The sequence below is a fragment of the Marmota flaviventris genome, chromosome 12, assembly GCF_047511675.1.
Source record: "Marmota flaviventris isolate mMarFla1 chromosome 12, mMarFla1.hap1, whole genome shotgun sequence".
NCBI classification, from domain to species: Eukaryota; Metazoa; Chordata; class Mammalia; order Rodentia; family Sciuridae; genus Marmota; species Marmota flaviventris.
Window position 1 is genome coordinate 79,876,073 of NC_092509.1, and position 24,598 is coordinate 79,900,670.

Genomic DNA, 24,598 nt, shown 5'->3' on the forward strand with positions numbered 1-24,598 from the left:
CTTTGGGGTTGGGGTGGATTTGCTAGCAGAGGGCCGGGACTGAGAAATGCAGTCCAGGAGGCTCTGTCTTTGTCCCTGGCTACGGTACAGATGGCTCTGTACCGGAGCTGCCACTGGTGAGCCTGTCTAGGTATGCTGATGCCTGTTTTGAGCATCCTGTGGTGTTTGGATTCCCTGAAGAAGAAGCACTTTGGATACTCATTTTAAAAGGCATTTCCTTGGACTCCACTCCAAGAGTCAGAATTTCTGGCACTGGGAGCAACTGTGTACATTTTAGCAAGCTTCCCAGGTGATTCAGATGAATGCTAAAGCTCGCACACCTTTGACATAGTATTAGATCTGAGTTTCTGGTCCCTAGAAACATCAGCTGGAATAAGCTTGCCCACACTAGGTATGTGAAGAGACTGGAAGGTAGATTATAAGAAGGACAACAAAGTGAGATTTGGATGATCAAACCAAGCACGACATATTGTGTAACTCCACTATCCATATCAGAACCCACTGTAGTCCACGTAACTGGCACTGACTGGGTTTTACAGTGGGCAACCTATATAGCTGTACCCAGAAGTCCTGCCCAGACCCTCTGGCCCTTCTGATTCTATCAGGACATTTTACATCTCTACTCTGTGGTGGGACAGCCCAGGCCCTCAGTCAGGAGTCTACATAGCTGTGCTTATAGTCCTTGTATTGATCTGAGCCAGGATGCTTGTGTGTCTCTGGCATGCATAGGCCTAGTCCTTCTCTGAGATTGGCCAAGGTTTCAGGGTGGTCCTGGAGGGATCTGGGCAGGGGGTGGGCTGGTTCTTACCTGCAAGCTGCACTTGCTTGGACAGTCTCTTCTTAGAATCGGGAGGTGAAGTTCCTGAAGCTATTGGGCCCGGCTAGGGCTCCCAGCATGTTCCTATCGAAGCCTTGCTGCAGGAGAGGAACACGAGCTGTTTGATTTATCCTAGGACAAAATAGCGTGGGGGTCCCCGCAGGGCCAGCCTCAGCCTTCCCGTAGCATCCTTGGGCTCATGCAGCCTCTGGACGTGGTATGCTGTGACCACGGTGCACATGTGTCACGGCTAAACAGACTAATTCAATGTGCAATCAGACCCAATACCATGCCTATCCAGGAGTTAGTGCAATGTGTTTTGGTTTCTACCAGCGCATTGGAGTTCCCTACTTGAATTTGCAGAAACCTGAGTCAGGGCCTGAACACAGTCCTCTACACAACCCCCCAAATCAGATTAAGACATTGCCAATGGTTCTTCTCTCTGACTGCCCCGGCCTGTCTTATTTTAAATTCTGGCAAGAGCTCTGGGGCAGGGAGGCCAGGCCCAGAGTTTCTCAAACTCAGGGGCAGGGGCTGGTGCTGGAGTGAGAGGCCACTGTGCTATGAGGTTCTGTTTACTTATCTGTTCTCTCGCTGGCAGCTCACCAGCCTCTGAGCTCCTGCTGGGTGGAGACAGGGTCTCATTCCTTTTATTTCTTCTAGCATAGAGCAAGTGCTTAATATATGTGTCAGAGTGAATGAGGATAGCAGTCATCCTCCAGGGGTGGGGACAGGGGTGACTTGAGAAGAGGGCCCTGGTTCAGCCCTGAGCTCTGAGGGCCAGGTCAGCTTATGGCTGATCTATGAGAACAGGAAGGGAGATGACACAGGGGATCCCAAACAGCAAAGTCCCAGGCCTACTGAGTTTGGGTGTGGATGACATGATCTTGTTTTTTCCCCCTGCAGATTTGCTTGCTTGCTCCTGTTGAGCTTGGCTGAATTTGGTGGAAAGAACGCAGGAGTGAAGAGTTCTGGATCCCAGCCTCTCTCCTGCCCTGACTCGCTGAATCAAGACAAACTCTTTAGAATTCTGATTCCGAAGTCAGCAAAAAAGACAAAAGCCACGTGACCTGCCTCACCTGTGCTGTGACAACCTAATTAATGATGGATCTGAAGGTGCTTTGGGAACAGAAACCTTGACCTAGATGCTGCCAAGGCTACTGTCAAGTACAACTGGAGAAACAGGTGGAGACTGAATGGGGACACTGGTTCCCAAAGGATAGCACAGAGGGGAATTCACACAGAGAACCTGAGAAGTGGATTCCTTATGTGTCTTTAGGCCAGGAGCGGGCTCTGTATTTTTGGATGAGTTGAACCCTTTGGATCATCTTCAAACAGCTCAAGGAAGTATCACCCTGTCCTCCTTACCTGTCTCCCCATACCCACCCCTGTGTCTGTCGGGTAGCCGCCACTCAGCCATGCCCACCCTCATGGTGGTATTGCTCGAAAAGAGTGTTGATTGGCAAATGGAGAACAAAGGCCGTTGTCCACCTTCATATTTCCCACCCATCTTGGACCATGGAGGCTTCCTAGGCCTCCTACTGTCTCCGTGCTCTGATAAAGGAGAACTGTCCCTTTCTATTTCCCAGGTTGGTCTCCTGTCCTCCTTGTCCCCCATCCCCTCCATTCTCCCCTTCTTTGCCCACTCCCTCTCCTCTAATGACAGACACACTGGGACCCCCTCTGTCTTTCACAGTACTCTTTCAATCTCCCCTCTGTCTTCTTTCTTCTTGGACCAAAGTACAGTGAGGGGCGCCTCCTATCTGTGCCCCCTCTCTCCTGTCCCCATCACTGCCTCACCACGGCCACAAGCCCCGAGATGCTCCCCTTGCTTTGCCAGCAGTACTCTTTGAGGTCCCCAGGGACTTCTGAATTAGCAGCTAGCCCCAGGGCCTTTCCCAGTTCTCTCCTCCCTGTCCCCTCCACAGCACTGGGCACTACTCTTCTGGCCCTTTCCGGAAACTTGTGCAGATCATCCTGCTTCCCTGGCCTTCTTCCTTCTTGGCCCCCAAGTGAGGGTCTTCATGCCTCTCTGCCCCTGTCCCGTAAGACTTTTCCACAGGCAAGGGCCCCAGGAGGGGCTTGCCTGTTCTCATGGTGTCACTAATCTGTACTGCAGCTCCAGCCTCTGCCAGGGTCCCACTCCACCTCCCACAAGCCATCCAGATCCAACTTCCTACTCCCACCCCAAGAGCCTCCTCCAGCTCTCGCCAGCTGATCTGTGTCTGTTGACGCAGCTGCAGTGTCTCCAAGCCTCAAGTGCCATCAGCACGGCGCTGCTGCTTCTGCCTTCTCTCCTTTATTCCCACCTCCCCACGGCCTACACCTCAGCCCAAAGAATGTCTGTGCAGGAATGGGCTAGAGGGTCATTGTGAGATGTCTCAGAACACAGCCTGATGGGGGACTCGGGGCCTGCTGACGCTGGGGAGTTTTGAGGACAGAGAGGGGCAGGTCACACTGGACAAGCAGAGCAGCCTCCAGGGTCCTTTTGACCTCACTCATTGGTATGGAATTAGTTTTTCCAGGGCTGCTTCCATCATGAGACCCTCTACGCAAAACCTCGAGTGGTTCCCCAGTGCCAAGTCCAAACTCTGCCTGAAATTGAAGGGCCTTTGTAATCAAGCCCAAACCTACCTCGCCAGCAGAGCACCCGTCATGCCCCCAAGTGACTCATGTGCATTTCACTTTTCTCCTAAACAATCCCACCCCACAGAGGAGACTGTGCACATCTCCTCTGCTCTCCACCTGCTTGCCTACCCTGGTTGATCCTGGGTCCAGAGGTTTGGACAGAGCATTGATCAGGTTCATTGCAGGGCAGGATCTCCTGCTCTGACTCTGGGGCAAGCCTCACCTGGGTGGGTGGGCAGGCCAATCCACCTCCCGCTTCTTGATCCACTGGGACTTTGGTACAGGGTAAATGTGGGAAGAGCCTCATCAGAAGGGGCTACTGGGGTGGGTGCTTACCTGTCTGAGGACACCCTGCAGCTCCTTGCTGGACCACATGTCAGAGAGGAGGAGCCGGGCAGCCTCTGAAGCCTTGGGTGAGGCACTGGGAAGGTGGGAAGTGCATGTGTGAGATGAGATTCCAGGAGACACAAGAACAGCCTCCACCCTCAACCCTCCCTTCCAGGTCTTTTTTTTGGGGGGTGGGGGCTGGGGATTGAACCCAGGGCCTTGAGCATTTAAGGCAAGCACTCTACCAACTGAGCTATATCCCCAGACCCCTTCCAGGTCTCAGAAACAGATGCGGGGAGGTCCCAGGGTGCACAAGACTGTTGGGCCTTGGTCACTACACAGTGGGTACAACCCCAGACCCCTGCCCACCTAGAGGCACCCCCAAGGCCACAAGCTGGTAGCGGACTCCTGTCCTTTAGACTTTTGTTCTGGGAAGATAGTCCATGGAGCAGATAAAGTCCCCACAGAGTTGGGTCTAGTGCTCCATGCTTCCTGCCAACCCTCTAAGGATCCATTGTCCCCACATGTCACCCAGTCAAGAAGCATCTGCCTCTGTCCCCTCTCCTGAGGTCTGGAGGCTGGACCTGTACCCCATAAAGCTCAGCTTCGGGACCTTCTTTCCCTGGAGCTCCCCACCCCCGCCTCCCCCATCCTAGGTGCTTTCCTGCTCCATGTTTGTTTCTACTGTTCAGAGCCAGGGGGGGACTGTGATGTGGGGCCAGGTGGGCATGGGCACCCATATCCACCCCGCCCACCTGCTGCGGCACAGGTTGATGATGTTGTTGAGCATGCTGCTGGAGAAGTACTGCTTGGCCATCTGTGGCTGTGAGGTCATCAGGTTCCTCACGGTGTAGCAGGCTGAGGTCAAGATGTCTTCGGAATTGCTGGTGTTGCCAGTATGGCTGGTGAGGAGCCTGGTCACCTCTGGGAACACTTGGTTCCCTGGGAGAGGAAGGGATGGGGTATGGGGTCAGGACTGCTAAGAAGAAGAGGGGCTGAAGGGTTCTCTCTGGTCCACAGTCCTGGGCTGCCCTTAGCCAAGTTCTGAGCAAGGTGACCCCTTGGGCCTTGGAGCCATTTCCAATCCAGATGGGAATCTCTGTAGACCTGCACCCCTCTCTGCCTCCTCCCAGCTCCACCCCTCTCCTGGGCCAGCTTCCCCTCTGAATGCTTGCTCTGGGGAATGGCTCAAGGGTGACCTTCCAGTGGGCTCCTGTGTGTCCTCTCTGGAGGGGAAGGTGTGGGTGCTCTTACCCATCACTCTGTGCAGCATGGGATGGCGGGACATGTTGCTCAGGAGGGAGGCCCCGGAGCGAACCACATCTGAGTTGCCAGATTGCAGGAGGCGGGCGATTTGTGGCAAGCCCTTTTCCTTCAGCCCAATCAACTGGCTCATGCCACTGGACATCTACAAGAGAGGGTCCCAGGGAGGAGCTGATTTGTGGCTTCCCTTGCACACAGTGGGGAGGGAGGCAGCCTGTCCAAACAGAACCAGAACCTTTCTCCTTCACAGTGAAAGCAAGGGCAGAGACTCACAAATTGCTTCCATATGGGTGACTGCAGACCTGTCCTCCCTTTCTGTCTCTGCTCCCTGCTCTCAGGGAGAAAAGCATACAGCCAGGTGGCTGGGAAGAAGAAGTCTCATTTCCCTCACTCGGGGGGATCCAGAGTCAATTTCTAACTAACAACAGTGTCACCCACCCCACCATCTCAGCTCTGCCTTCCTAAAGAATCTGCTCACATAGAACTGCATGTTCAAGAGCATTTGTCACTTAAAAAATGGCTGTCATCTTCTTCCAACTTCCCTACCTCTGCAGGATTCAATCCATATTTGCTGAGGGCTTGCCGGATGGGGTTCCCTGGAGGGAGGTCAGCTCACCCAAGCCTCAAAGCAACAAATGCATCCAGATGTGGGGGTCCTCAGAAGCCCCAGCTCCTCCCCTCATGGTCAGGGAAACTTCCTTTACCTTCAGTTGGCTGTCCACTTCCCTCTCACCCTAAGTAAAACTGAGGAACAGCTGTCCCCCTTCTCCTTCTAAGCTCTTCTGGATTGCAAACAGGCCTCCTCTAATCCCACTCCATCTCGTCCCTCAAAATCTATCTGATTTCAAACCTATACTATATGATTCTGTCACGTATTCCTCTGGATCTGTCTGTCCATGTCCCAAACTCCCTCTTTTTCTACCTCTATTAATTCACCAAATGGAGATTCCTCCTATTAGACACATGTTGCAACTCTGTCCCTGACACCAAGCAGAGCCCAGGAGGCCAGGAACTGCAAGGAAAAGGGGACCATGTGGGTACCAATAGAATCCAACAGGCTGGGCCTGCCCACTGAGCCCCATCCCAGAGTTCCCAGAAAGCGAGGCATCTTGGCCCTTGTCATTCCCCATGTCCAGCCCAGGGCTTGGCACACACTAGACTCATGTCTGCAGCATGAAGCTCACGGCCGTTTGTGTTTGATAGACTTGGCCAGGAACACACTGGTGGGAAAGAGCAGAGCACCCCTGGAGAGCGGGTTGGAGGGTTGGGGAGGAGCGGAAGGGAGGGGGCTCTCCTCACCAGCCCCTTGCTGGCCGTCAGGTTCTGCAGGGCACCCGCGCAGGCCTCCAGGGTGGCATCTTTCTTGCTTTTGCCCATGAGGTTCAGGTAGGTGCGAATGGCATCCGAGTGGTAGAGCCAGCTGCTGCCCTTGGGGTTGGTTTCTTCTTCAGGAAGGGGACAGTCATAGTTGTTGTTCTGAGGACAAAGAGTGGGTCAGCGTGGAGCCTGGTGAGGGGACACAACCTGAGACTCCTGCCTGTCCCCCAACCTTGTGGAGCCTGGCGGGAGGCTGCGGCATGCCTGCTGAGGCAGGGAGCCTGGACACCACCCCCTCACCGCTTTCGTCTGTGCATCCGAGCTTGCCAGGGAATTGGGGAACAGGCCAGGGACGGTCTCCTGGGGGTGGAGAGCATTCCTGATGTCCGGGAAGTGCTCTGGGCAGCCAGGCTCAGACCTTCCTGCTGTGTGAGGCTGCTCTGGGGTCTCACAGCAGGATGCTTCCTCCCTCCCAGAGTCCTAATGTGGGCCTGACCTACCCTGGGCCCACAAGGCTAGTTCAAGACCTGGCTTCCACAGCCATGTCCAGTGGAGGAGGCCTGACCACCCCTCCACAGCACCCTTTTTTCAGGAGGCTCAGGAGGTGGTGGAAACCAGCACCAGAGAGGGGTCAGAGTTCTTGGCTGTCCCCAATCCTCAGGGGCTAAGGAGAAGTCAGGGGAGACAGAGGCCTGCGGGGGGGAGCTTTTGCCCTCAGGGGTGATCTGGGCTCCTACAGATGCCCTTTGCATGCAAGACTGAACTCCCAGAGCACAGCACAGTCCCAAGGCCATGGCTTTGGCAGGGACCTGTTCCCTAGGGATGCTTTCAGGGCCCCGGAGGGCCGAGAGGAAAGGTGGGATGGGGCAGCGGACCTGGTGGAGTGCTTGGTGGGTGGGCCCTGACTTGATCCTCACCATCATCTTGTCGCTCTTGTTGCTGAAGCAGCCGGTGGAGGACTTCTCCGTGTAGGCATTGCGGGTGTTGTACTCCAGCTGGCGGTAGCGGGTGGGCACCTCGGCATCCAGGCGGTAGGAGAGGTTGTGCAGGATGCACATGCAGTTCTCCACGGACTGGGGAGCAAGCAGAAGCAGGTGCCTGAGCCATTGCTCAGCCCCCCGTGGGCTCCTGGGCTACCTGACTAATCAGACAGTGGCATCAAGGGATAGGAGCACCATGGCCCACCATAGCCTCAGTCTGGAAAGGGCTCCCTGGGACATGCCTGGGACTTGGACTTGAATCCTACTTCTCTCATTTCCTGGCTGTTTAAACTTGAGTGACTTACCTCACCTTATGGGTCTCAGTATCCTCAACTGTGAAATGGGACTAAAATGACTTCACTGGGCTAGTGAGAAGATAGTTGGCCCTTCAATATCCTTGGGCTTGGCCTCCATGGATTCAACCAATCATGGCTGAAATTATGTAAAAAAAATATTGCATCTCCACTGAACATGAACAGATTTATTTCTCATCATTATTCCCTAAACAATACTGTATGACAACTGTTAATGTAGCATTTACATTATATTAGGTGTTCTAAGTAATCTATAGATTATTTAAAGGATATGGGAAGAAAACCAGGCACATGCCTGTAACTCCAATCACATGGGAGGCTGAGGTAGGAGGATTGCAAGTTTGAGGCCAGCCTGGGAAACTTAGAACCTGTCTCAATTTTTTTTTTTTTAAAAAGGGGGATAGGGCTGGGGGTGTAGTTCAGTGGTGGAGTTTCTGTGGGTTTAATTCCCAATCTATCTATCTATCTATATATATTATATGCAACTACTACACCATTTTATAAAAGGGATTTGAGCATCTGTGAATTTTTTATCTTTGGGGGTCCTAGGAAGATCCCCTAGGGTGTTACTGTCCATGGAGAATATCTACCATGGGGTCTTACACACCGTAGGACACAACAGACCAGAGTGTTTTATTGCTATGGACAAAGTGTTGATGGGCACACTGGGTGTTGAGGAATATGGCTGCCCTTCTGGAACAATCTCCTTCTCGAGCAGCCCCAATTCCTTTAGGTTCCAAAGCCCCACTACTTTCTCCTGCTCCCTTCCCATGAGCACACCTCAGCCTCTGTACCACAGGTGCTAGAGCACACCAATAGTGAGGCCTGGGATCTGGGACTTCACAGCAGCAGCTGGCCCCCATCTTTGTCATTTGCCTTTGGTGTACCTCTGGGCTAGGACTCAGTGGCCACAGACTTGACCCCTTAATGAGGCTTGGGTCCTGTAGGGATCTGAGGGAATCTGGCTTCTGGGGTTTGAGGGTCATGTGGGTCTAAGGGATCTTGCATGCACAGAAGAAAAGCACTTTGTCTGCAGGAACCAGGCCAGGCAACCAAGTGACAAGGCTCTCTCCTGAGACCCTGTTGTCCCCTCCAGTGGAGGGAGCAGGAGATAAAATCCCTCCTCATGGGACCGCTGTGATGCCCAGCCCGTCCCCTGTGGATGTGGGGAACACTGCAGCCCACTGTCTCCCTGACTCCGGAACCACTGTCCTTCCTCAGTGGCAATGAACCAGACTTTGGTTTATCTTCCCTCATGATGTATCCTTTCTGTTTGTGCTGTTATGTCCCAAAGTCCAGACAGGGTAGGAAAATGGCCTGCTGATGGCCTTTTTGAAGGCAGTGGAAGGGCAGCAGGGGCAGGAGTCTCATTTCAGGAAAAATTTTGAGACCCTGGGAGCATGAGTGTGTGTTCCCAGGGCTGCCAATGGGGCTCAGCATCACTCGTGACAGTGTGGCCCCCAGAGCCTGCCCTTGTGTGTTGTGCCCTTGCTCCAGATGTCCTCTCTGCTGCCCCAGACCCCAAGCTACTGTTCTGTCAGTGAGCCAGGCCTCAGAGGCACCCAGAAAGTGCAACCCTGACTCCTTAGATCTGGGAGACAGAAAAGTCATGACCAGGAGGCCAAGAGCTGGCCTCACTGATTCCAGTTGTGGCCCCGGGTTTTACGCTCTGGACAGAGAACGGGGGCTGGGTCTAGAGGTCAAGGTGTCACCAGGGCTGCACTCTCACCTTGTCATCACAGCGGCTAGCTGCCACACAATTCTGGACGTAGGCCATGAGGGAGTCAATGAGCCCCGAGTAGTTCCGCATGGTCTGGCGGCCTGCGTCCGCAGAGCTCAGGTTCCTGAAGAAGAGAACGGGGAGGGCGGGAGGATGTGGGCAAGGTGGGTAAGAGGACAGGGAGGGAGGTGAGGACAGTGTGGCAGAGACCCACAGTGGGGGACAGAGGGACAGGCACACAGGATAGGGTGGAGGTTGGGGGTTGGAGGTAGGAGGAGGAAGGAAGGACAAAAAAAAAAAAAGAGAGAAAAAGAGTGAAGGGGTAAAGAAAACCTGCTTGGATCTCTGTGAGCAGTTGGATGGGGACTGCAGCTCAGGAGGGCTGGCTGGGGACACTGTCCATCAAGCCGCACTCCACCCCCAGCTGTAGCTCATTCCCAAGCACTTTGGGCCCTTCTGCCTGGTGTGTGTGGGTGTGTGTGTGTGTCTGTCTGTCTGTCTGCTGTTGCTCCCAGTAGCCCTGCAGCCCTCTAGTCCTTAATTACATTGGCTTTTCATCTCCCTAGTCCCTCTGCTCCTGGAGGCTTGGAGAAGCACGAGCCAGCTGCACCCTCCACTCTGGGGGTCTCTCAGCAACTGGGGAAGACACACCCCACTAGACCAAGGTGGGACCCTCCAGGGAATGTTGCTCCTCTGTTCCACACTCTGCAGCAGCCCCCACCCCTGGCTTGCAAACCTCTGCTCTGAGAACAACCACCCCAACCTCCTTCTCTAGCAGCCCCCAGGGACTAGGCCACACCCTGGTATGGAACTCCGGAAAGGTTGGGCAAAGCAGTGCCGTCCTCGTGCCAATGAACATGGCAAGTGGTTTTAGCATCACAGCTGGGAAAGTGACTCATAAGCAGCCAATCAGTAGACTTTTGTCTAAAAGAACACTCTTCAAGATCGCACAAGAACCGCATTTTTCCGAGGCGGAGGAGGATGAAATGGTGGAATCAGTTTGAATACTCTGATCCAGGTGTTTCTACCCTTAGAGTTCTAACTAAGGTCCTCTGTGTCTCCTCGGAGGAGATAGTAGGACCCTGGGCCTGATCCACAGTCAGGGAAGGTAGCAATGCCGGGTCCTGTGTCTTGGAGCCAGGCCTTGAGAGGCAGTGCTGGGCCAGATACTAGGTTCTCTGAATGCTGGCCAAGATGGCGCTGCCTCCAGAAGGGTCAGAGGCCAGGGCAAAAAGACCCAAGGACCTTCTTCTCTTACCTCAAGCAGCCCGTGGCATTGAAGAAGACCTCGGGATCCACCATGTCTCGGGACATGTTGCTGTTGCCATCACACCAGCCCGAGAAAGGGATGATGACCCGGTCGGCCAGAACAGGCAGAGCATCGGCCACCAGCTCCTCCTTCAGCTCATCAGTGGAAGACAGGTTCCAGAGCAGCCCTGGGGGTCAGAGATGGTCAACACCTGTGGGCTCCGAAAAACTTGGAAACCATGGTGTCACTCCAGCCTGGGCTCTTCTAGCAAATGGGCCCTTCCAGTAGGCTTGGTCTATCCAACCAGTTGTCCGACTCTTTCATGAGCCGATTCTCAGGGTCCTTGCTAGTCTGAAAGTACTTTGAGGGACAGGAACATCCAAGTTCTCTTTCTAGGTCAAAATTATGCCCATGGAAGGTGACCATAATATAGTTGATTGATTGGCAGTTTTTCATGTAAATTTTAGCACTCAGAATCTTCTTTTTTTTTAATATTTATTTCTTTGTTTTAGGTGGACACAATATCTTTATTTTCTTTTATGTGGTGCTATTTTCTATGTCTGAAAGTCATTCCAGAAAAACTTATCAGTTATTATTCTACATGGTCTTATCTTCCCAGTCCAAGTTAAGTTCTTCACGGTGACCTCTCTTACACCCCACCTTGAGTCTAGGGGTCAAGCCTTCCTCCCCTTGCCCTCCAGCTGTGGACCATGACCTCCTGTGGAGGTGCACACCATTTGGGGTCACCACTGGATACTACTAATATGGCACGGGCCTGTGCCACTTTTCCCAGACAAATCTGCAAATGTGCCTTGGCCTGGCCTGGAAGGACCGGCCTTCACCCCAGCCGAAGGCCACAGCCCACAGTCTTGCATGGTCCCCTACCAGTCAGTTGTTTCTGGATCTCGGTGCTCCCGGTCTTCCTCAGGAGGTTGACGGCTTCACGGATTCCATTCTGCCTCCGGGTCTCCAGCTTGTTGGTGGTGCTCCGGAACACCAGGTTGCGCAGGGCCCCCGCAGCAGCCTGCTGGACATTCTGGTTGGGGCTGCGGAGAAGGTCCACCAGCTTGCAGATGCCTCCCAACTGATAGACCTGCCGGAAGAGGTGCCATGTTGTCCGGTCAAGGGAGTGAGGTGCCATGTTGTCCGGTCAAGTGAGGCTGAGCCACTCACTCTCTGCTTAAAGCAGATTCCACCCCCCCCCCCCCAAAAGTCTACTTTCACTTCAGAAATATACAAATCAACCAAAATAAATTGGCGGCAAAAGGTAATGGCAACAGACCCAGACTCAGGTCCCAGCTCCCCGACATCCTGACTGGAAGACCTTCAGCAAGTTGCTCCTCTTTCCTGGGCCCTGTTTTTCCCCTCTAGAGGATGGTGGTGAGGGTTAGATGAGATAAAATGTCTAAATGCCCCCCTCAAAATCGTAGGTAGAACACAGATATAGGAGATCCTCCCATGGACCCAAGGAAACACTTTCTTCTATGGCAGAAATTTTGATGAAAGTACCCTGGTCGCTAGGAAACTCAATATCCTTGGGCTAAACTGCAGAGTATATGTGTCTCACATAAACTGCAGAGTATATGTGTCCCCTTTTCAATGAGAGAGAGAGAGAGAGAAGGAAACACTTTGGGGGTAGGGAGCAGTCATGTTCTTCAGTGAAATTTGAGAAAGGGGATTTCTGTTAAACCCATGGCTGTCAGTAAAGGGTCTCCTCTGTGACCAATGTACTTGCCTAGTGTCCACTCAACAGAGAGCATTGCTCTGCAGGTTAAGATGCCAGCTCTGACCTTGGGCAATGCCAGGCATACTCCTTATTCCTGGCAGCTGGGCAAGGTGAGAAGAAGCCAACTGTACATACACCCCCCCGCCCCCGTCTCTGAATGCAGGGTCAAGGTGATACACCCAGGCTCAGCTCCCACCTACCAGGGTGGAAAGCCTGCAGCCCATTACCTGTTGCTTGGCAGATTCATCCTGGAAGCAGGTGTGCTGGATGTAGTAGGCCCCGATGGCCTGGTACTTCTCGTCCTGGGAGCTCAGGTACTGCACGGCCTTGGGGATGGTCAGCCCACTGCACTCGATGTCCTCACTGCAGATCCTGCGAGGAACATACAGTGGGGGTGTGTTACGGGGTGAGCTGGGAGCCCTGATGAACGGGCCCAGAATTCTCCCTTGCACAACAAGCAGCCACAACCTCATCTGCCTTCCAGAGGGCCAGGGCGAGGCCCTCAGGCCCTCTTGGAGTATACTTGCTATGGAACAGCTCCCCCAGACAAGGGGCAGGCTCACCCACTGTATTTCCCCCTGTGGGAACACTGGCTCTGGTGAGGCCCTGGTCTTGGGTTAAGGTCCAAGCATGACAATTGATTCTCCCATGAGCAAAACTCCTATTCCCTGAGGGTAATCTCTCCACCTATCATGCCTTCTGTCATGTTTGCACCTGGTATTGGGAAAATGGAAGAGAATGGCTGTGAGTTTATTCATCCCTTCTTCCATCCATCCATCCATCCATCCCCAAGTGTAACTGGCTCTTCTTACACAAAAAGAAACTCACACCTCCTTCCCATCCTTATGGCCACAGTTTCCTCCTGATCAGGATCATTCTCAGGGGATGGTCACCAGAGACACCCCCTAGTTGGATCCCTTTTCCAAACTCCTCCAACCGGCACATTACAGCCCTTAACAAGAGAAGTAGTCCTAAAACCCTGTCCCCTGTATTGTTTCCTAGTTCAGATACCATCAGAAGCTTCTCCACACTGCAGGTTCAAGTTCAAACTGCTTAGGCGGACATCCCAGGGCATGCATTAGTTTGAGCCATAGGAGATGGCTGATAGTCCACCTTCTTTGAACTGCAAACCAGAAATTGTATGTTTTAACCTCCTCATCTGGAGGATGATGTGATCTTTTGCACACCATGGCAGACCTGCTACACTCCCCCTTCTGCAAAGCCTTCCAAAGAAGGATCCCTTTCTCCTAAGAACCCCTCTTGCTCCTAGGGCCAGTCACAGGCAGCCTTTCCTGTGTCCTGAGTGTGTCCTGCTTCCCAAGAGACAGGTTTGCTGAGGACAGGGGCAAACCTTCTGTGATACCCAGCTCTACCCCGTGGGTATCCTTCATCATTTATAGAAGGAATCCTCTAGTCCTCATACTAGATTCTGGTGTTGCCTAAGTGCTCAATAAACAGACATGGTTTTAACTAGGGCAACCCAGCTTGATTTCTGGAAAAATCACCCAAAGGGCAGAGCTCTCTGATGCTGGGTTAGTAGCACCCCTGACCTGTATTGAAAGAATGTCACCCAGCATCCCTCAGTCAAACATCTAAATAGCTTGTCACTCAACCCCTCCATATCCTATCTAGGCCCTCCATTCTGGGCCTCTAATTGGGGACACATGTTGCTCTGATCAGAGTCTTCAAGAGAGAGAGATTTCTTATTCATTTTCCAAATTATCATAAATATATGTTATGTTCCTCAAGTGGAATTCTACTTTAGAATGGGGTTCTGCTTATTTTCAGCACAGTGTGGAGAGAACATAGGATATAGAAATAGCTGTGTGGTCTTGAGGGCGCTGCTTAACATCTCTGTGTCTTGTTTCCTCCTTTCCTTACTGTGGAATGCTAGCTCCTTCCTGGAAGGGGTTGTGATGGTTAAAGATAAAGAACACAACACTCCTGGGGATGTGAGAAGAGGTGGACTGTGTAGTTCCAGAACCGCTCTAGGCTATCCTGTCAGGGCCACGTCCCTTGCACTCGCCACAGAGCTGAGCATGTGATATTTGCTCAGCAAATATTTGCCAAATAAATGAACAACAATCACTAGGTGATAAAGAATATTTTTAAGGTTCATTGAGCTCTGATGCCTGAAAGACAAGGTCAATGTCACTCACCTGTGCCTGTGGCACATATTTTTTCAGGAATGGGGATGGAACCCGGAGCCTCGCTCAGGCTAGTCAAGCACTCTGAGGCACATCCCCGGTCCAGCCTGTGGCTCTTCATGGGCCACCCCATTGGTTTCCCTTCATACCCCCTGGGCAGTGGCCTTTCTTGTGGACGGGAGCTGTACTCTGTCCCTGAGCCCTAGATCATGTCCCTCGGGTATCTGTCTGTCCTAACTGTCCTTTGGACTTACTTGTTTTATAACATAACCCACAACCTGTCTATTCCCATCATTCACACAGGGCCTATTTCTTTGCTTCCAGAACACAGACGGAGATTGATGGGTCTAAGTCCAGAGGCTCAGACTCTAGCGTGACTCCCAGGCACCTGTGGGGCTGATTAAGACATGCATTGCTTAGGCCCCTCTGGTGTTTCTGAGTCAGTGGGACTGGGGGGCGCTGGAATGAGCATTTCTATTGCATTCCTGGGTGACACTGACATTGAGGGTTGGAGGAGTTCACTGGGAGAAGCACGGGCCTCCTTGATCATCTCTAGTTAGCTAACCCTCTGCTCATAACCTCCCTGTGACCTTTAAATCTATATACTCAATATCTGGCTTCGGTCTCCCTTTCATGCTGAACTCCCTGGGTCATGGCCCCTCTGGCCAGGGACTCTTCAAGGCGCTGACACCAAAGCCAGGACAGAGGCTGTGCCTCTCCCCACTTCCTGGGAGCCCCGTGCAGAGGGAGCTGAGCTAGCAGCTTACCCCTTACTTGGCCCTGCCCGGCCCCCACCCCAGCCTAGCAGCACTCACTTGGAGCTGGCCCGTGAGTGGCCAAAGGACAGGTCCTTGTTGCAGGAGATAGGTGGCACATAGACTGGGTCCTGCTTGGAGGTGCAAGAGGGTGGGTGCCCGGGGCACTTCTTGATGGCCTTTTGACCGCTGCAGGTGCTGTAAAAGCTGTAGCGGTTCTGGGTGGTCTTGTGGCCCTTGCTGCCCAGCGTGCCCTTGCGCAGGGTGCCCCTGGGATCACAGTAGAGGTCGGGCTCGCTGCGGCTCGCCTTGATTTTCTGCATGAAGCAGATGTCACTGCCTGCACCGGTGGTGTTACAGCTTCCGCGGGGGTAGTGCCGGTTCCAGTTCTCCATCTGACTGTAGGAGCTGAAGCGCCTGTTGTCCTGCTCCCGCTTGAGGGTCCCATTGTAGATCTGGTCAGGGAAAGGGGGAAAAGCTCAGTCAAGCTTCCTGACAGGGCATCCTGGATCCTGCTGGCCACAGGACACGGCCTCCCCTCAATATTCAGAAAGTCCCAGAGTGGGGGCCGGGTTATGGCTCAGTGGTAGAGCGCTCACCTAGCACGTGTGAGGTCCTGGGTTCGATCCTCAGCACCACATAAATAAAAAAAAAGATATTGTGTCTGACTACAACTAAAAAATAAATATTAAAAAAAGAAAGTTCCAGAATGTTTGGAGAGAAAGGACCTGTAGCCATAATCTGCTATATATATATTTGTTGTTGTTCTTGTGGTGCTGGGATCAAACCTGGGGTTCATGCAAGACAAATACTCTACCAACTGAGCTATAGCCCCAGCCCCTGCTATATTTTTGAACAGTGAATTTTGACCCATTATGGATTTATGTCACTAAGGAGATTGTGCTCAGCATTATTGAAAATACAGAATTGAGCAATATATATGGGAATAGAAAATACCAGAGTGCAATGTGCATAATACTGACACAGATTGTTTGTGAACAGTGAGTGGCTGCTGGATTGTAATGTGAAATGTACTTCTTACTGTGGAATGCAGTCCAGAAAGTCTAGCAGCCACCTATCTGGCCACACAGTTCAGGTGGGAAATTGCAGACCCAGAGAGAAGAAGGTCTTCCAACAGTCACTCAATAAGTCAAGGACAAAACCAAGACTTGACCTTGAATCTCAAGCCCTGGCCTCATCCCCTTGGGCCATTCCCAGACCCCAGCAGCTTCTGACACTGCCATTCTCTTTGGTTACTTGTACCTGCTCCCTGGGCCCTTTGTTATAAGAAACTGCTTGCTAGGGGCCACCTGCAACCAGGAGATGGGCCCCAGGGACTGCAGGGTAGGTTACAGGCTGGGCCTCTGGGCTTTGCTGTCAGGCTACCAGGAGGGAGAAACTTGGCAGAGGCTCAATCCAAAAGGACAACAGACCAGGGACAATGAGGCGCCCAGGCTCTGTGTGAGTCCCTCTGAAGGTTAGCCTCCACAGGAGGTGCCTGCAGAGACTTGGTGGGAATTAACTCTGGGACAAAACTGTCCAAGGAGAACTTTCCCAGGAGCTCACAAGCTGGTGGGTCTGGCCTGCTGGGACTTGCTCTCAGACTAGAGGATCAACACTGAGCCTGATAAAATGTCTCTGTACAGGTGCTGACTTGGGACTCACCTTAGCTGGGATGAGCCAGGGCCAAGTTCAGCCCAGATGCTCCCTGCCCCACCCCAAGAGAAGGGCAGAGAGAGAAAGAGAGGGGTGGGGGAGAATGAAAGGGAGACAGCATGGGGCGGGGGAGAGAAAATGAGAGGGAAGGAGAGAGAATGAGTGTGTGTGTGTGTGTGTGTGTGTGTGTCTGTGTATGTGTATGGAAGGTCCTTTGGGAACTGGGCAATTCTCCAGAATGCAGGATCTGGCCACACAGAACTAGAGAGGAGCTGTCCTTCAGCTTGGTCCTCATTCAGCTCTGCAGGGGAGCGTAGAGAACAGGGAGTTCTCATGGTTTGAGCTCCCAGGAGGACTGGGAGTCAAGCCACCCATTGGAAATGGCATTCAACATGAAGAAGCCACAGGCTGTTAACCTTGGCAGAGGCAAGCTCATCCCCTTCACCCACACACCCAGCTGTGCGCTCAGGCAGGTGCACTTTTCTTCCCCAAACTGGGTCAAACCAACCTATCCACAAAGGGAACTGGCATGTGGGGGTTGGAAAGGCAGAAGCAGATAGTAACCAGGCATCGGCCAGGGGAGCAGGCAGCATCCTGAGCACAGGACATGGAATGGGCACCTTGCAGATCACATGCAAAACATGCAATGAGGTTACACTTTGCGTCTTCTCAGGGGAAGGAGGGGGGCAGATGGCATCTTGGAAGGAAAGCTGAGTGCTCCTAAGTGGCAGGCTGAGCCCTAAGAGGAAACGCTACAAGGAGCTCCCTTGTTCTCAGCAAATGACACACCTGGACGTCATCACAGACACGATGAGGAGTCCAGACACTCTCCTGGCCCAAACCCAGCCAAGATGCCATCACGCTGATTAAGCCTGACAGAGGCCTTGGGCTCTGTGTCCCTGTGCTGGGAAAAGGAGCAGCAGGCAGCCCTGGCAAGTCTCAGCGAGGGTGGGCTGCCCGAAGGAACTGGTGCCGGCTGTACCTGCAGGGGAGCAGGCAGGGTGTCCAAGGAAGGGATGCCCAGCCTGGAGACTGATTTTCCAGCCCCCCTCCATGGGCCACACCCCAGTGGTATCACCCATTCCTAGAAACCGCCCCCACCCCCAGCTTTTGGAGCCATGGTGTTGGTGGGCTCTGTTAGATGGTGACTAAGGATGACTATAAATGGCTTCCTCCCATCACGGTGGTCCTTGGCTATCACTTTGACAAGCAGGAGACAAACCTTGCCAGAGCCTTCCATGGGAAGGCCTAGGTCCCCCCCACTGCTCACATGAGGCGGGCCTCCTCTATCCCTCCCTGCATAGACGCCTGTGATCAACTTTGGCCTGAGCCTCTAAGTACTCCTCAAACCCAATGGGCTGGGACTTACACAGCGGAAGACCCAGTGATCAAGAACACAATGCGGTTGATTCCCAAGTATTTTATTTTTTTTGAAGATATTGTGAATGGAGTGGTTGTCCTCATTTCCATTTCAGAGGATTTGTCGCTGATATACAGGAATGCCTTTGATTTATGCGTGTTGATTTTATATCCTGCCACTTTGCTGAATTCATTTATTAGCTCTAATAGTTTCTTTGTAGACCCTTTTGGGTCTGCTAGGTATAGAATCATGTCATCTGCAAATAGTGATAATTTAAGTTCTTCTTTTCCTATTTTGATACCTTTAATTTCTTTCGTCTGTCTAATTGCTCTGGCCAGTGTTTCGAGAACTATGTTGAACAGAAGTGGTGAGAGAGGGCATCCCTGTCTTGTTCCAGATTTTAGAGGGAATGCCTTCGATTTTTCTCCATTCAGTATGATGCTAGCCTGAGGCTTAGCATAGATTGCTTTTACAATATTGAGGTATGTTCCTGTTATCCCTAGTTTTTCTAGAGTTTTGAACATAAAGGGATGCTGTACTTTGTCGAATGCTTTTTCCGCATCTATCGAGATGATCATATGGTTCTTATTTTTAAGTCTATTGATGTGGTGAATAACATTTATTGATTTCCGTATATTGAACCAGCCTTGCATCCCAGGGATGAATCTTACTTGATCATGGTGCACAATTTTTTTGATATGTTTTTGTATCCGAGTGGCCAGAATTTTATTGAGGATTTTTGCATCTAGGTTCATTAGAGATATTGGTCTGTAGTTTTCTTTCTTTGAAGTGTCTTTGTCTGGTTTAGGTATCAGGGTGATGTTGGGCAGCCAATTTGGAAAGCAGTATGGAGATTTCTTGGAAAGCTGGGAATGGAGCCACCATTTGACCCAGCTATTCCCCTTCTTGGTCTATTCCCTAAAGACCTAAAAAGAGCATGCTACAGGGACACTGCTACATCGATGTTCATAGCAGCACAATTCACAATAGCTAGACTGTGGAACCAACCTAGATGCCCTTCAATGGATGAATGGATAAAAAAAATGTGGCATTTATACACAATGGAGTATTACTCTGCATTAAAAAATGACAAAATCATAGAATTTACAGGGAAATGGATGGCATTAGAGCAGATTATGCTAAGTGAAGCTAGCCAATCCCTAAAAAACAAATGCCAAATGTCTTCTTTGATATAAGGAGAGTAACTAAGAACAGAGTAGGGTCGAAGAGCATGAGAAGAAGATTAACATTAAACAGGGATGAGAGGTGGGAGGGAAAGGGAGAGAGAAGGGAAAATGCATGGAAAAGGAAGGAGACCCTCAGAGTTATACAAAAGTACATACAAGAGGAAGTGAGGGGAAGGGGAAAAATAATACAAGGGGGACAAACGAATGTCAGTTAAGGGGGCAGAGAGAGAAGAGGGGAGGGGAGGGGAGGGGAGGGGGGATAGTAGAGGATAGGAAAGACAGCAGAATACAACAGACACTAGTATGGCAATATGTAAATCAATGGATGTGTAACTGATGTGATTCTGCAATCTGTATATGGGGTAAAAATGGGAGCTCATAACCCACTTGAATCAAATTGTGAAATATGATATATCAAGAACTATGTAATGTTTTGAACAGCCAACAATAAAAAATTAAAAAAAAAAAAAAAAAAAGAACACAATGCGGGGGCCAGACTGCCCTGGCTATGCCATTTGCCTGAGGAGTGTAGCCTTGGGTCAGTGACGTAAGCCCAATGTGCCTTTATTTCTCCATCTGTATTACTGGGATTATAATTGTACCCAACATACAGGGTCACTGGGAGAAGTCAACAGACTAATGTTTGTAATGCATTTAAGATAGTACGTGACACAATTGTTTTTTCAATGGAGACAACTGTATCCCTCTGACTCAGGACAGGCTGGCTGCCTTTAGGATCTGGCTGAGGGTTTTACATCATCCACACCAAACCTGAAAAAGCTACCAGGTTGACACAGAAGGGATGAACCCAGGAAGCCAGTGGAGCCCAGGAAGGAAATGCATCCCAGGTTCAGAGCGCCACACTGTTCTTACTCCAGGGCCCATAACAGGTCAAAATATGTTCAGAAAATGGGGAAACCTGGTCCCCCCAGATGGCACACCTACAGTGAAGCCAGGCTGCGTGTTGGAAAGGTGCTGACGAGGGTGCTATGGGTGCTGTGGGCATCCGGGCAGAACAACTCTTCATTGTTCAGGATGCCCCAGGCATCAAAGGCTGTTTGGTGGCCCTGGCCTGCAGGCCCTAAATGCTAACAATACCTTGCAGTCATTGTGACTAGAAAAATGTCCCTCCCACATTTCCAAACACTATCTTCCATGTCCCGAATGAACAGCTGCAGCCAGGGGAAATGTGCGGGCAGCAGCGGGCAGACCGTGCCCACAGCAGGTGGGAGACCTTTGTTGCTAATGCCAGTCTCCAGCCACACCCCCACGATAGATAGTGATCTGCTGGCAGCCTCCTCTTCTTTGAATACAAAGGACAGTCTCTCTCTCTCTCTCTCTCTCTCTCTCACACACACACACACACACACACACCATGTTTGGGTTATCTCATGCTTCCTTGGGAAACTCCAGCCTCAGGTGGGATAGCCCATGGATCAGAACATTCTAGACTAGCCACTCACCTTCCTGGGAGCAGAGCTGACCATTCAACCAGACAAAAGACTGAGCTGGACAGCCAGGTTGAAGTCAAGGTTGCCCCCAGAGAGACTTGTTTCTCCACTTGGGAGATCACAGGGCTCTTGAGGGTCCACCCTGGAATTCATAGCCCAAGGCTGTTTCGGTGGGAGTCCCCTCCAGTGCTCCAGACTCCAGGGCTCTGATATCACTCCACCTTCCTCAGTCCCTGCTCTGCTCAAGGCTCTGCCAATGACCTGGGTCCTGTGACTCGACTGCCTTTCTTCCTTCCTCCTCTTCCTTCTTGGAGAAGTGTGGTGTTTAACTCTCTTCCTGTTCCTCCTTAAGTTGGGAAGCTCTCTGAGGCCCACCCCTCACTTTGCAAGCAAGTCCAAGAGGGTGACTGGACCTAAGCAAAGCAATCCCAGCCCAAGACCCAGGGCTTCAAAGACCAGAATATAGGTAGCTTTCCCTGGAGTGAGAACTGTGCAGTCTGAAGAGTCTTCCAAACCAGAAGAGCTCCTGTGCGCCCAAGGTCATAGGACAGGATGGTAACTAGCCATTCAGGAAAAGGTGGTATCTTTCTGTCCTGATACCTGAGAATCCTTTCCTCCTCCCTTTGCCACCCCTAGTTCCCAGACTGTGGTCGTGGCTCTCCTCAGGTGACTCCTGGGGACCTCCAGTGCTCTGATATCACTCCACCTTCCTCAGGCAAAGCTTCCATTAGCCTGGGCCTTGCTGGAGAGCCTAAGGTGTCTCTGCTGCTTCCAAGGCAAGCTATCATCCTGGGCCCAGCCCGCATGTCCAGCCATCTCTTCTCATCCCCACACATTCCCTTTGCTGTGCTGCGGCAGCAGCCATGCCTGGGTCCCCTGCTTCGTCTCTATCCTACATGGCTTCCCTTCCCCACCTGCTTTCAAACCTTACTTACTCCCAGGCTTCTTCTCAAACCTGTCATCTCCACAAAGCCTGCTTTGACTCCGCCCACCCTACTCCCAGATATCAGGAGTGCTCAGAGTTGAAAATCTAACCCCCGCCCCCGGCACACATGTCTGTGGCCTTGGATTCTCTCTAGTTGCTAATGTAGGTTTCTGTCATTCCTCCAAACTCTCTGGGGGCAAAGATGCCCTTTGTTGTGCCTAGAACAGGGGTGAACTCATAGTAAATGTGCATAAAAAAGGATCCCATGACGGGCCAGGAGAATTCATATTGGGGATGGGGATTCTGGTTGCTGATGGGCACTGGGGTTCCCATAGCCTCCAGGGTACAGAGGAGCCTCCACAAGCAAAGTGAGCTGCTAGGGAGGCAGGAGGGGTCCATCCGGGGCGAGCCCGCCTGGGGTGCAGCACAGTCTGTGTTTAGCCCACGATGGACCAGGATTCTTCCCTTTACCCCCTGACTTGGATGACTGGTGCCTTCTGGCTGAGCCCAGAGGGTTCTATTCTAGCCCTGGCTGACCAAATAGAAGCTGCCTGGCTCTCTGGGAGTTGGTATGTGCTGAGCAGGCCAAGATGAAAAGAGTGTCTGTGTCCCTAGCTATTAGCCCATTTTGAAACCAAGCTTCTGCCAGCAAGGTGGGGCTGGCCAAACCGGCTCTCCCACGGGACACACCCTGCTCTGCCCTGGGAGTCACACACCCGGCCGAGGGCCCAACAGGGCCATCTTCAGAAAGGCGATCTCCCCAGGCCCTCTTCATGAAAATGAGCACACACACGACTTCCTAGGGCCTTCCTGCCTCTTGGGGAGGGCTCTCTTGAGGAAGGACTTTGATTAAAATCCCTCTGAGGACAGGTTTCATGTGTCATTTTTCTAGCCCCTGCCACTGCCACTCATTGCCCACTGAGGGGCTGTCCTGCAGGAGGCACACAGCAGCCGTCTTTCATCTTATTGGGGCTTCAGTCAGGCTTCGGGGACTGGACAGAGCTAGCCTAGTCCTTGGCAGCAAGGTGCACATCACACAGGGCTGGGCGGCTCTCCTCTAAGCTTCTCTAGGGACTGGCTGAGTTCAAGTCCTCTCCCAGCATGGTGCCCTGGAGGAGCACAGGAACCAGGGAGTGGAGACTTTTCCCAGAGGGGCAGGGTGGCTGATTACACAGCAGTCTGAGTCAGCATGAGAGCCACCAGGGCTTGAATCACCAAAGATGGGACTTTAGCAGGAGAGTGTCACTCCCTGACTCCTCTGGGCATGAATCCTTCTCGAAAAGCAGGGGTTCCACCCTGGGCTGAGCCTTTTTTTTTTTTTTTTAACCTTCTTTACTTGGCACACTGCTTTGGAGAGGGCAGCCACACTGTTCAGAAACACTAAGATCTGGACAGAGAGCAATCCCGTTTGGCCTTGGAGGAGGCCATGGTGAGTGGACCTCACTGTGGAATCCTCCAAAGCAGAGAGGAGCTGTGCCCACTATTCCATCACCAGGACCCTGAGACCAACACCAGAAGCCACCCGATGGGCATCTGCCAACTGAAGGGCAGTGGCTGATGGGCAATCATGTGTGTCTACCCAGAAGAGGCATGAAAGCAACCTGACACAGCCCGATGCTGGGGTGGGCAAGTTTTGTTACCTGAACTTTTAAAACGTAAAAAACACAAGTGTTGAAGCCCATCTCGAGAGTGTAGACTTTACTAGAAATCTGGTTACTAATGGTCAGCGTCACTTATAATCTCCAAAGGGTACAAACCGTGAGTGTGCATCCATCAGCAAATGCTAACAAACATTTGTGGATAACAGAGGACATGCTTCCTAAAGTTTTGAGATAACTGAAGTTCAGACAGAAGAGACCTATAAAGCTTCAAGCTGCAGCCTGGGGGTGTTCATTGAGATCAGGAATCTGGGGTAAAGGAGGTCTTTTGGCCTCTCGGGCTCCAGGGGGGTCAGAACCGCAGCAGTTCCTGGCATCCAGTGGGAGGTGCCCAGCTGAAAGCTGATGCTCAGAAACATCTGCTGTCCAAACCAATAACTGTGCCAACCACAGCACCCACCTCTGTCTCTAAACCCAGCGCCTTGCCTGGTCTCTAAGCAGATCCTCTGAAGTGCCCCTCCACTGCTTCCCTCTACATGGGAGCAATAGGTTTTCTCAGCGCCTGACACTCCTAAGACGGATGTGGCAATAAGAATCTCAGGTTTCCTACACAGGTATCTGTTTCCTTCTGGAAGGGGACTCCAAGGCAGGTGTCTGTCACTTCAGATGCAGCTGACAAATCCCTGGTCATTGGCCATCTCGTCCATGAACTCAGACAAGTTGGAGACCCAGCTGTCCAGCCTTCTAGGAACCCCGTGTTCTGAGGTCTTGGCTTCTGGCTTTTGAGCCTAGAGGCCAGCTCAACTGTCCAGTGATGGGTCATCCCAGGGAGGAAAAGGCAAGGGGGCATTCTAGTGTGAAAGAACTCCTGAAGTCTTGGATAATGGGCCATCTCCCCTGGAGAGTACATTTGAAGGTCAGGAAGAGCCCCTGGGCCAGCTCCCCAACTCCATTCTGGCAAGCACATCAAGGGGAGGCCAGCTGTGCATGGAGCCTGCAGGTGTTTCCCAGCCTCAAAAAGAGGACGGCCAAAAGCTATGTGGTGGAAACATCCTGAAGGGCAGATTCTTACCTGGCCCCAAAGAGCTACCTGGAGACCTAGTGGTGTAAAGAATCCACCTGATTAGATAGTCAAGAATCTCACACGTGAAGGGAGGGACACTTGACCAGACTCTTTG

The 24,598-nt window shown here is 52.0% G+C and overlaps 1 protein-coding gene across 1 annotated transcript in view; it reads right to left on the minus strand.

The window, feature by feature from the left end:
* Positions 1-840: 840 nt before the first annotated feature.
* The window catches only part of Pkp1 (plakophilin 1), a 45,173-nt gene continuing 21,415 nt past the window's right edge, over positions 841-24,598 (minus strand). Inside the window, exons 3-13 of the mRNA XM_027945708.2 lie at positions 15,304-15,698; positions 12,569-12,713; positions 11,501-11,708; positions 10,625-10,802; positions 9,376-9,490; positions 7,270-7,425; positions 6,335-6,511; positions 5,027-5,180; positions 4,528-4,714; positions 3,782-3,866; positions 841-915 (exon numbers count right to left, since the gene is read on the minus strand). Of these exons, the coding sequence (XP_027801509.1) occupies positions 841-915; positions 3,782-3,866; positions 4,528-4,714; positions 5,027-5,180; positions 6,335-6,511; positions 7,270-7,425; positions 9,376-9,490; positions 10,625-10,802; positions 11,501-11,708; positions 12,569-12,713; positions 15,304-15,698 (1,875 nt within the window). The remainder of the gene's footprint in view (positions 916-3,781; positions 3,867-4,527; positions 4,715-5,026; positions 5,181-6,334; positions 6,512-7,269; positions 7,426-9,375; positions 9,491-10,624; positions 10,803-11,500; positions 11,709-12,568; positions 12,714-15,303; positions 15,699-24,598) is intronic.